At 41.5% G+C, this 12,666-nt stretch overlaps 2 protein-coding genes across 2 annotated transcripts in view; both read left to right on the top strand.

Annotated features, from left to right (window-relative positions):
• Positions 1 to 3,130, top strand: part of ANXA4 (annexin A4) — a 76,213-nt gene extending 73,083 nt beyond the window's left edge. Inside the window, exon 13 of the mRNA XM_069582930.1 lies at positions 2,051 to 3,130. Within this exon, the coding sequence (XP_069439031.1) occupies positions 2,051 to 2,110 (60 nt within the window). The 3' untranslated portion in view covers positions 2,111 to 3,130. The remainder of the gene's footprint in view (positions 1 to 2,050) is intronic.
• A 5,098-nt stretch (positions 3,131 to 8,228) lies between these two features.
• Positions 8,229 to 12,666, top strand: part of GMCL1 (germ cell-less 1, spermatogenesis associated) — a 56,171-nt gene continuing 51,733 nt past the window's right edge. Inside the window, exon 1 of the mRNA XM_069582917.1 lies at positions 8,229 to 8,780. Coding sequence (XP_069439018.1) covers positions 8,521 to 8,780 — 260 coding nt within the window. The 5' untranslated portion in view covers positions 8,229 to 8,520. The remainder of the gene's footprint in view (positions 8,781 to 12,666) is intronic.

Genomic DNA, 12,666 nt, shown 5'->3' with positions numbered 1-12,666 from the left:
ACAATGTGGTAGATACATACATAAAATGAATGAAGTTTCTGACACATGGATGAGCTCTGGAAACATGCTAAGTGAAATAAACCAGACACAAAAGGACAAATACTGTATATGATTCTACTTACATGAAATATTTAGACTAGGTAAATTCATAGTGACAGAAAGTACACTAGAGGTTATAAGAGGCTGGAGGAAGAGGGGAACAGGAAATTCTTGCTTAGTGGTTACAGAGTTTATTACATATTATTTTCATTTTTATTAACTAATAGGGGATGACTCAAATTATGGAAATTCCATACAATGAAATACTACACAGACCCTAAAATGATGGGGTAAAAAATATTGACTTGGGAAAACAGCTCAACAAATATATTTACATTATGTGTTTGTATATGTATAAATATGCAAATATATGTGTTTACACACACTCATATCATACAACACTGGAAAGTCTAAAAATAAAGACTAGATGGCCCATTCAATAACAATTGCCAAAAGGAGCAGGTTAGAAATAGAAAATATGTAAATAATAAAAAAAAGACAGAAATGAGGTTAAAAACATAAGTTATGATAATAAATAAACTCCCAGATTAGGTAAAAATACAAAATCCTACTGCATGTTGTTTATAAAGAACAGCAGAAATACAGTGATATATAAGAAGCTTAAAAAAAAAAAGCCAGGGAAAAGAATATTAGACAAATAAAAGGAAAGCAGGGGTTATACTATAAGTAAAAAGAATTCAGGACTTCCCTGGCAGTCCAGTGGCTGACTCTGGGCTCCCGGTGCAAGGAGCACAAGCTCAGTCTCTAGTTGGGATCCCTCGTGTTGTGCAGCATGGCCAGAAAGAAAAAAAAAGAATTTAAGGGGGAAAAGTATTAAACAGAAAAAGTGGATCACTGTATATTGATAAAAACTACACATCACAACCAAAATTAAATTACCATGAAACTTTAGGTGCCAAACAGTATTGCGTTCAAATATACAAATAAGAAACTTGAGACTTCAGAAGAAGATGTTGATGGGGATACTTTGCTGGATACGTTTAACAAATCCTTATCTTTTGACAGATCAATGAGGCAAAGTATCAACAAGAGTATATTAAGGTTTAAATAATAAACATTAAACTTTGAATCCAATCCCATCTTTTCTAGTCACCCATGAAGCACTAACAAAAACTGATCTATTATTTAGACCATGAAAAATTCTACATAAAAAATTATTTCTTCTTTCTAGAAGGCTATTTTGCAAACCATATTAAAGGAAAGTGCACGATCATTAATCTGGCAATTCCCATTTTATGAAAAGTTATTCTGAATAAAGTGTTAAGAAAATGTACAAAAATGTCTGTTTATTACAGCTGTGTTTTTAATAGTGAAAAATTGGAAACAACATAAATACCCAATGCTGCTGCTGCTGCTGCTAAGTCGCTTCAGTCGTGTCCGACTCTATGTGACCCCATAAACGGCAGCCCACCAGGCTCCCCCATCCCTGGGATTCTCCAGGCAAGAACACTGGAGTGGGCTGCCATTTCCTTTTCCAATGGATGAAAGTGAAAAGAGAAAGTGAAGTCGCTCAGTCAATGGGGGGAGATCAAATAAATTATTTTACCTGTGTAAAATGGAACACTCTGTAACCATTAAGGAATGATGTTGTGGAGGAATATTTAATAATGGGAAATCAGCAATATTAAGTAAAAAAGCAGAATACAGACGAGTCCTACAATCTCATCATGTAGGAATCTAGATGCATAGAAAAAAGTCAGGAAGGATATACAAAAACTAAAATGCTAGGCATAGTGATCTCTAGATGTTGGAATTATGGATGATTTTTATATTCTTTTATGTCTTTATTTTCTACATTGAACAAGTGTTCTTTTGTAATAAAAAATAACCAATATCATTAAAAAAAAAAAACAAAACCCTCTCCTAGAAAAATCCAGGCAAGACTGGAAAAGTTAACCTAGGTGACTTTGAGCTGTATATTCTATTTTGAAGCCTGTTTCTCTGACTGTAACTCTGCTTTTCTTCCCCACCCCACCCCCACCTCCACCAGGGTGACACATCCGGAGACTACAGGAAGGTGCTGCTCATTCTCTGTGGAGGAGATGATTAAAATAAAATCCAGAAAGCCCAGGAAGATTCCCTACACTTTGAATTCTTTTTAACTTAATTTTTCTACACTGCTATTAGCATTATCTCAGAATGCTTATTTCCAATTAAAACGCCTACAGATGCCTCCTAGGATATAGCCTGTATTATTATTCATCTATAATTACCCACTATGATGCTTTAAAGCTGTACTTGCATTTCAAAGCTCATAAAACCTAAAAGGACATTTCAAATTAGAAATAAGAATGTGCTCCATGTTTTCAACAGATCTCTTCCTGTTTGTGTTTCACAGAAATTGGGATATATTGCATTATTTCATATTTTCTTTTTGGAGAAAACTATTGAAGTGGAAGACTGGAAGACTGTTCTAAAATCTCTTTTATTCCCTCATTCTATTATTAAGAGTGGCTAGTAATTTCTTGATTTGAAATTGTCAGCGTCTAGTTAGTAAGAGTAGCTATCCATTTTTCTATTTTACATAGTCATTGTTTGAAAGCATCTACACATCTGCTTTGTTTAGGTTTTTATATAAAGTGCTAGTTGATCTTAGTACTAAGTTCAGCATTGGAGATTGCCTCCATCACATCTTAGGTTAAGGTCAGTTAGACTCTCCAGGTTGAAGTATAACAAACTCACTGACTTGTTTGAACAAATTCAACTCTGTGGTTATACAGATCATATATGTCTGACTATCAAACATAAATGCTGAACATTCCACAGTATCAGGGTTAATAATAATAATAATGGTCTTAAGCCAACTTGAAGATGAATGTGAAAAAATTAAGTATCAAACTGCATATTCTGGTGATGGTGTAGTGCTCTGAATTTACAACTTTTTGTGCTAAAAATAATTTTTAAATCATTATAATTTTGTTGATTTGAATACTTGCATTTTGTTGATTGACACTTGCACTGTGCCTTTCAACTCTAGAATTATTGTAAAGGTGTACTTGGATTTAATTTAAAAGTTCAGTTTGCATACAACACAGAAAAATAATTCCAATAAAATATGGTGTCTTTCAAATGAGGTATATGTTTTCTCTGTTTGACTTTTCTGCTTTTGAGTTTTTTCATCCTGGATTCTGAAGTGAGATCTTTTTGAAGGATTTATGTGACTCAATTTCTATTAGAAAGTACAGCATTAAGAAAAATAACATATTTACCCTTACAGCTGTAAAACTAATGTTAACATATACCAAACTCTACTTAATGATAGAAAATAGTATATTTATCTCTAGAAATGAGTGATGATCTCAGTTCTACTAAGTAGAACCTTCATATTAAATAAGAACATTTGTCTTCTTTGTTTATTCTGTAATATTTATTGTATTTTGATGGGTGAAATATAGGGATTTGTTTCTTCTTGCCTACTGCAAGTGCTTTACTATTGGTGAAAGCTATTTACATGAATATTTAGTCGTTGCAGTTAATTATAGGAAGTAGTACTGCTGCTTCAATACCTACCTAGCAGAGCATGCAATCTCCAGGTCAACTTTATTTAGCTTTGGAAGCACTCCAAATTTTTGGTGATTTTATCTTTAAATTACATTGTTGGCCAAAAGAGTTCATTCAGGTTTTCCCATAAGGTGTTACAGAAATACTTGAATGGACTTTTGGCCAACCCAATATATGACTTAGCCAGAATTTTAAAACAAATTGTATATGTTGATGGGAAGCTTTCTAGAGAGGCGGTAAAGCCACCCTGGGGGGAATGATTGTTAAGTTGAACAAGCACGACTTTGTAATATGCTTAGGAAGCAACTTAGTTTTTTTCTCCCACTATCCATTTACATTTATTCATTGGGTCTAGTTCTTCTCCTGTCTTTAGATGAAAATTCTAGATAGAGGATAGGGTCGTGACTTTTCTGGTCATTCTTAGGTTTTAAAAAGTCCTACTGTGTAGGTCATAAAATAATGTCATTTCAGCAATGAATGTTTTCAGTTAAAATTCCAAACTTCATGTACAGTTGAGGCTTCTCCCCTTGTTCAGCTCTGGTTTACTGCCAGCAGGAAGCTGGCATTTGGAGACAGTGATCTGGTGGGCTTCTTTTTTCACCTTGGCTTCCTTCTAGACCTCCCCTTCCCAACCTAGCAGGAAGGAGGAGAGTAAATGGGAACAGGAAACTTTACCTACTAGTGCTGTGATGGTAGATGATCAGTGCTGTGTGATGCTATCAGATGTTTAAAGCTAATTCTTAAACACAATCCTAAGTTCCTTTACAACTCCATCATCAATAAACTACTCATCTTTGGTTCCTTTGGCAAAGCAAATGCAGTTCTCCTTTTTCAGCCCCTAGAAACTCAGGCTCTGTGCTAAAGTCAGTCATGCCACCCAGTCCTTTTAGACGGGATCTAAGATGATCCTACACTTGCTGTCTTACAGTGGCCCACAACTGTTCATGTGTATCCTTTTGTACCGACAAAAGGTATTCTGGAGGTGCAGCAGGGGATCTGCTCCTCCCTTCTCCATTTCCCTTCTAAACTACCTCAGCCAGCCTCTCTCAGTTCATATTTCTGAATGAGTACACTGGGACCCTAAGTTACATATACCAGTGATGGGAGTATAAACTAATGCAATCATTTCAGAGAGCAATTTGGCAATAGATAATAAAGTTCCCAGCAAATTCACTTCTGGGGATCTATTTAGGGAATCTCTGCACATGGTATTCACTGTTGCTTTTATGTGCATTAAAGTAGAAACAACCTAACTCTTTCAGTGAAGGAAAAGATAAAGAAATTTTGGGTTAGTCACACAATGAGTAGTGAAAATTAACTAGAGATTGGTCAACTGATTAAGTCTCAAAAGTATAATTTTGAGAGAGAAGAAAGGTGCAGAATGATAGGTATGAATGATTCCATTAAATTACATGTCTAAACGTGCAAAAGAAAATATATTGCTACAGGTACACATATTAAAACATGCATGGGAATAATGATCTAACCATTCTGAGGATAGTGTAGAGGGAAAGGGAGTTTCTGCCTATCTGTATTGTTCTACTTGAATGAATCAAAGCTAGTATAATATACTGAAGTTTTTACTGAAATTTAAGTTACATGGACCTATGCGTCCATAGGTATTTATCATATTAAAGTAATTCATTTTAAGTATTCCATTTGTGGTATTTCATTATAAATACTGTCATTATAAGGGCTTCCCTGTGGCTCAGCAGGTAAAGAATTCACCTGCAATGCGGGGGACCTGGGTTTGATCCCTGGGTTAGGAAGATCCACTGGAGAAGGGAAAGGATACCCGCTCCAGTATTCTGGCCTGAAGAATTCCATGGACTGTATAGTCCATGGGGTCGCAAAGAGTCACACCAGAGCGAATTTCACTGTTATTATAAACATTTCATTTAAAAACTAGCAGAAGGTAATAAGAAAATAAAAGCTGACTGCCCAGGGTCCATAACAATGGCTATATACTCTAGGTATACAACTTTAGTTTTTGCTCACAGACCTGTAAGTTTTGCTTGGACCTCCAGCAGGCACTTTAAACTGTGACAGACTCGGTATGGAGCCTATTCAGACATCCCACTGCCGCTGGGAGAGAAGAAAAAGAGTCCTGGGAATGACTTGCCGTAATCAGTTAAGACCAGGCTAGAAGTGCCGCTTAACAAACCCAAGGGCTGGGAAGGGAAATATGTATACCGATGGTTGATTTATGTTAATATTTGGCAGAAAACAATAAAATTCTGTAAAAATTATCCTTCGATTTAAAAAATTCATTAAAAAATAAAACACACATACATAAAAACTCAAGGGCTTAGCAAAGCTCCACATTCGAGGTCCTCCTCTCTTGGAAAGCCTGAGTAGGGTGTGACCCTAGCACATGGTTGGTGTTCAGTCGCTCAGTCATGTAGGACTCTGCAACCCCAAACTCCCATATGGTTCAGTTCACTTCAGTTCAGTTGCTCAGTCGTGTCCGAGTCTTTGTAACCCCATGAATTGCAGCACGCCAGGCCTCCCTGTCCATCACCAACTCCCGGAGTTCACCCAAACCTGTCCATCGAGTCAGTGATGCCATCCAGCCATCTCATCCTCTGTCGTCCCCTTCTCCTCCTGCCCTCAATCCCTCCCAGCATCTGAGTCTTTTCCAATGAGTCAACTCTTTGCATGAGGTGGCCAAAGTATTGGAGTTTCAGCTTTAGCATCAGTCCTTCCAATGAACACCCAGGACTGATCTCCCTTAGAATGGACTGGTTGGATCTCCTTGCAGTCCAAGGGACTCTCAAGAGTCTTCTCCAACACCACAGTTCAAAAGCATCAATTCTTTGGCACTCAGCTTTCTTCACAGTCCAACTCTCACATCTTTTCATGACCACTGGAAAAACCATAGCCTTGACTAGACGGACCTTTGTTGGAAAAGTAATGTCTCTGCTTTTCAATATGCTGTCTAGGTTGGTCATAACTTTCCTTCCAAAGAGTAAGTGTCTTTTAATTTCATGGCTGCAATCACCACCTGCAGTGATTTTGGAGTCCAAAAAAACAAAGTCGGAAACTGTTTCCACTGTTTCCTCATCTATTTCCCATGAAGTGACAGGACCAGATGCCATGATCTTCGTTTTCTGAATGTTGAGCTTTAAGCCAGCTTTTTCACTCTCCTCTTTCACTTTCATCAAGAGGCTTTTGAGTTCCTCTTCACCTTCTGCCATAGGGTGGTGTCATCTGCATATCTGAGGTTATTGATATTTCTCCTGGCAATCTTGATTCCAGCTTGTGCTTCTTCCAGCCCAGCGTTTCTCATGATGTACTCTGCATAGAAGTTAAATAAGCAGGGTGACAATATACAGCCTTGATGTACTCCTTTTCCTATTTGGAACCAGTCTGTTGTTCCATGTCCAGTTCTAACTGTTGCTTCCTGACCTGCATACAGATTTCTCAAGAGGCAGGTCAGGTGGTCTGGTATTCCCATCTCTCTCAGAATTTTCCACAGTTTATTGTGATCCACACAGTCAAAGGCTTTGGCATAGTCAATAAAGCAGAAATAGACGTTTTTCTGGAACTCTCTTGCTTTTTCCATGATCCAGCGGATGTTAGCAATTTGATCTCTGGTTTCTCTGCCTTTTCGAAAACCAGCTTGAACATCTGGAGGCTCACGGTTCACGTATTGCTCAAGCCTGGCTTGGAGAATTTTGAGCATTACTTTACTAGTGTGTGAGATGAGTGCAACTGTGTGGTAGTTTGAGCATTCTTTGGCATTGCCCTTCTTTGGGACTGGAATGAAAACTGACCTTTTCCAGTCCTGTGGCCACTGCTGAGTTTTCCAAATTTGCTGGCATATTGAGTGCAGCACTTTCACAGCATCATCTTTCAGGATTTGAAATAGCTCAACTGGAATTCCATCACCTCCACTAGCTTTGTTTGTAGTGATGCTTTCTAAGGCCCACTTGACTTCACATTCCAGGATGTCTGGCTCTAGATGAGTGATCACATCATCATGATTATCTTGGTTGTGAAGATCTTTTTTGTACAGTTCTTCTGTGTATTCTTGCCACCTCTTCTTAATATCTTCTGCTTCTGCTGGGTCCATACCATTTCTGTCCTTTATCGAGCCCATCTTTGCATGAAATGTTCCCTTGGTATCTCTAATTTTCTTGAAGAGATCTCTAGTCTTTCCCATTCTGTTGTTTTCCTCTATTTCTTTGCATTGATCACCGAGGAAGGCTTCTTATCTCTCCTTGCTATTCTTTGGAACTCTGCATTCAGATGCTTATATCTTTCCTTTTCTCCTTTGCTTTTCGCTTCTCTTCTTTTCACAGCTATTTGTAAGGCCTCCCCAGACAGCCATTTTGCTTTTTTGCATTTCTTTTCCATGAGCTCCTCCAAAAACGACCACCAAACAGCAATGTCTTTTTTGCCCCGTGCAGATCACAGGGCCCAGAAGACATCTGGAATTTAGGGAATCTTTGCAGAAAGAACGAATGAGCTAGAATTGCCGGTCTTGCTAACACAAAGATATGTCCAAACTAAAGCTAAAGGGCAGCTCTGCCTGCAACTCAGGATTGTTGGAGAGACCACCCAAGCTCAGCGTAAACACCGTGGGACAGCACACGCGCGGTCCGGCTCCAGCCCTCAAGCCATTCTGCGCAGGCTCCACCTGTGTCGTACGCGCGCTTTCCCCCGCCCCTTCCGGAGGCTCGCCGTGCGCATGCGCCCTACATTACGCGCTTTGTTGTAAAAGCGACGGGGTGAGGTCCTGCGGTCCGCGCGCGAGGGGCGGCCAGACGCAGCGGGCGGGGCGGAGGATGGAGGCTGTGGCGTCCGCTGCAACGGTCGTGGCCGCAAGTGAGAAGGCGGCGGTGTAGATAACTCGGGCTCCGTGGAGGCTGGCGGTGGTGCCCGGGCCATGGCGGGAGACCGTCTGTGTTGGGCTCCCTGAGGTGCGCTCCCTGCCGTCTCGGGGAGCTGTGACCCATGGGCTCGCTGAGCAGCCGGGTGCTGCGCCACCCGGGGCGAGCCCGAGCCCAGCCGGAGCCGGCTTCTGGAGCTGGGGGCTCTGCCCGGAGGCCCGAGACTGGTGGCGACGCGCCGGGCCATGGCTTCTGTTACTGTCCGGGCAGTCACAAGCGCAAGCGGAACAGCGGGACCTTCTGCTACTGTAACCCGGATTCCGAGACCGACGAGGATGAGGAGGAAGGGGACGAGCAGCAGCGGCTTCTCAACACCCCTCGAAGGTACGGGGCGGGGAGGGGGACACGCCCGCACTGCCCGCGCTCGCACCTGTTGGGCAGCTCCCTCGGCCTGGCCTGGGGATGAGCCCTGGGGGCTTCGGGGGCTGCGGCGCTCCCCAGCCTGTGAAGAGCCGGACGAGCCCTTGACGGGGTAGACCTGGGAGCCGGTCCGAGGCGGGCCGGATGGGGTGCACCTGGGGAGACGCCCCGTGGTCTGGCTTGTAAACCGCAGACGCCGCCAGGGTGGTGCTACCGCCCCAAGATGAGACTGAGAAACGCCAAGCCAAGGCTTGCGCCTCGTTAAACCTTAGACAGGGCCAGCCAGCCGGCCTTCCGTAATACACCTTGGTCCTCTCTTGAGTGGGTGGAAGTAGAATTAAGTTGTTTTGCATACGGCTGCCTTGAATAGTAAGAGACACGTACATTCAGGCCCTGAAATGGGCACCCCTGTTGTCCCACAGCGGAAGGGAAATGGTTACATACAGGAGCTCTTTTTAACTGTAAAGGTGAAATTTATCAGTAGTGTGTACATTTGTTATAGCAGCAGAGTCTTTTTAGAGTCTCTAGCACTCAAAGTCGTTGGCCGTGGATATGTGTAAGGCAGCTTGCTTAACCTTTTTTTTAGAAGAGTTGAAAAACGGAGTATTTACTTGGGAACTAAAATGTAGTTTGTAAGTTGAATATATTTTCACAAACAGTCTCGTTGCTACCTTTTTTTAAGGCCATCATTGGGTCACATAGATGTAATTTTTTAAGGGAAACTTCAAAAGAGTAAAATTTTATGCTACACAGTACATGTAAAATAAGAGTATCATAATAACCTCTGTAAGTAATTTGATTTCTAAATCTTTTCATACAGTTTTATGTTTATATTTACAAAAATGGACCCCGACTGTCAAACTGTTCAGTTGCCTTTTTGGAGAATTAGTGTAGTATAGTTTTAAGAGCTCAGGTTCTGAGTTCTAGTCTATATTTTGCACTTAATAGCCTTATTTCTTCCTGACTAAAATGGAGATGCTCATACTTTACTTGTAGGACTTGACGGATGTTAGAATGCATACAATGCACAGTGCGTGATATGGAAGCAGTCAGTAAATATTATGTCTCCTTGATGAATTGGCTCCCCTTATCTTTACAAAATATAAAGACATTTGAAGTGAAGTCGCCCAGTCATGTCCGACTCTTTGCGACCCCATGGACTAGTAGCCTACCTGGCTCCTTCCTCCATGGGATTCTCCAGGCAAGAGTACTGGAGTGGGTTGCCATTTCCTTCTCCAGGGGATCTTCCCAACCCAGGGATCAAACCCCGGTCTCCCGCATTCTGGGCAGACGCTTTAACCTCTGAGTCACTGGGGAATCCACATTATTATAGCCAGTACCAGTTTGTTTTGATTCCCTTTAACTTGTGTCTTAAAGTAGTATTTTGTAGACAGCATTTAGTTGAATCTTGTTTTAAAAAAAATCCGATAGGATACTCTCTGCCTTTCAATTAATTAGTATTTAGACCACTGTATTTAATGTCACTGTAAAAATATATGGGGCTTCCCTGATGGCTCAGATGTAAAGAATCTGCCTGCGATGCAGGAGACCTGGGTTCTATCCCAGGGTCAGGAAGATCCCCTGGAGAAGGGAATGGCTACCCACTCCAGTATTCTTGCCTGAGAATTGCATGGACAGAGAAGCCTGGCAGGCTACAGTCCACAGAGTTGAAAGGAATTGGACACGACTAAGCATCTAAGGATTTGCCTGGAAAATCCCATGGACAGAGGAGCCTGGTAGGCTGCAGTCCATGGGGTCGCTAAGAGTCGGAGACGACTGAGTGACTTCACTTTCACTTTTCACTTTCATGCATTGGAGAAGGAAATGGCAACCCACTCCAGTGTTCTTGCCTGGAGAATCCCAGGGACGAGGGAGCCTGGTGGGCTTCCGTCTATGGGGTCGCACAGAGTCGGACACAACTGAAGCGACTTAGCAGCAAGCATCTAACACACACACATAGAAATATATATATCGGGGTCCATTTGAAAGAAATTAAATAGTAATTTGAGTAGAGAAAGTTTAATATAACCATTAAATTACTGAAGTAAAGAGATCTCTGAAAAATACAAGAATAGAGAACATAGGGAGCAGTCACTACTTCTAGGGCTGAGACAGACTATCCAAGGAAGAAACAAGTTTGGGATAGGGCCACCTTTTCCAAGCTGTTAGAGGAGTTGTGGCCCTATAGATGGTAGAAAAGATTGCTAAGATGTGGAAGGCTGAGACTGGCTAGCAAGAAACCACCCACTGGCATGCCAACAAAACTAGCTTGAAGGCTGTCTGGCTCACAAAATTGAAAATATTTACTATCTAGACCTTTATAGAAAAAGTATGCTGACCCCCAAATTACGTGAGTAGAGTGGAATGGAAAATCGAATAAAGTGAATCGTTATTAGAAAGTGTATATCAGAATCTAGTGTGTTATACTAGCATACCAACAGAAGATGCCTTGTTTATTCAGCTCAGTGTGGACAAAGGGTGTAAGAAAATTTTAAGATCAGGAATTTTGTGAGTTGTCACTAATATGATTCCTGAGGTTGTCTCGTGTGCATTTCTGCCTCAGCCACCACTCCATGAAAAGCTTTGGTCTCCAGGCCCACTTTCTACCTAATACCTTTTGTCAAGCACATGTTTTATATTAACAAGACTTAAAACTCACCTGTTCTGCAACCACATCTTTAGTTTCTTGTCCATAGAGTGTCTCAAAATTGAAATCTAGTGAACAGTTATTTGTTGTTAGAGCTGTGTAAACGTTGTTCACTGCAGAGTCAAGTAGTGTGCTAGGATTATAAATCGTACTTCCTGGGTCCAAAGTCACAACCACTTGTTTTTCTCTTGGGAGAAATCTTCTAACCTCATAATTAAATTGAATCTTTTTTCTTTTTTTTACATTCCACTAAGTGTTTAAATTCGAACCCTGTTTTCATTTGTAGCTTATTAGAACAATACTGTTTCTTTGTGTGTGTGTTGCTTTTTTATTTTCTTAGACTTCTCTGACTGGCTTCCACCCATTGGACAAAAGAATAAAATTCCTTCATCCTGTCTTCAGATTTTTCTCGTTCCAAACACACTTGCATGGAGCCCGTCTTATTTAAACCCAAGCCTCCCTCCCAGGTCCCTTCATCCTCTTGTTCCAATCTGGATTCATTGTCCTATAGGTCAACACTTCTCTTGGGACAGACATTGACCCCGTCTGTAGGATTAGATCCTGTTTTCTGTAGCCTGTGTCTTTTCTGAACTCTTCTGAGGGAACTACATCCTCAAGTATATTTTCCTAAGAAAATTGCTAACGAAGGTAATTTGTGCTTCAGTTCAGTTCAGTCGCTCAGTCGTGCCTGACTCTTTGCAACCCCATGAATTGCAGCACGCCAGGCCTTGGAGAAGGAAATGGCAACCCACTTCAGTGTTCTTGCCTTGAGAATCCCAGGGACGGGGGAGCCTGGTGGGCTGCCATCTATGGGGTCGCACAGAGTCATACACGACTGAAGCGACTTAGCAGCAGCAGCAGCAGCAGGCCTCCCTGTCCATCACCAACTCCCACAGTTCACTCAAATTCATGTCCATTGAGTCGGTGATGCCATCCAGCCGTCTCATTCTCTGTCATCCCCTTCTCCTCCTGCCCTCAATCCCTTCCAGCATCTGAGTCTTTTCCAATGAGTCAACTCTTCGCATGAGGTGGCCAGAGTTATCGGAGTTTCAGCTTTAGCATCAGTCCTTCCAAAGAACACCCAGGACTGGTCTCCTTTAGAATGGACTGGTTGGATCTCCTTGCAGTCCAAGGGACTCTCAAGAGTTTTCTCCCAACACCGCAGTTCAAAAGCATCAATTCTTCGGCGCTCAGCCTTCTTTA

The sequence above is a fragment of the Ovis canadensis genome, chromosome 3 (assembly GCF_042477335.2).
Source record: "Ovis canadensis isolate MfBH-ARS-UI-01 breed Bighorn chromosome 3, ARS-UI_OviCan_v2, whole genome shotgun sequence".
NCBI classification, from domain to species: Eukaryota; Metazoa; Chordata; class Mammalia; order Artiodactyla; family Bovidae; genus Ovis; species Ovis canadensis.
Note: the sequence above shows the minus strand (reverse complement) of the source record. Positions and strands in the feature narration are given on the sequence as shown.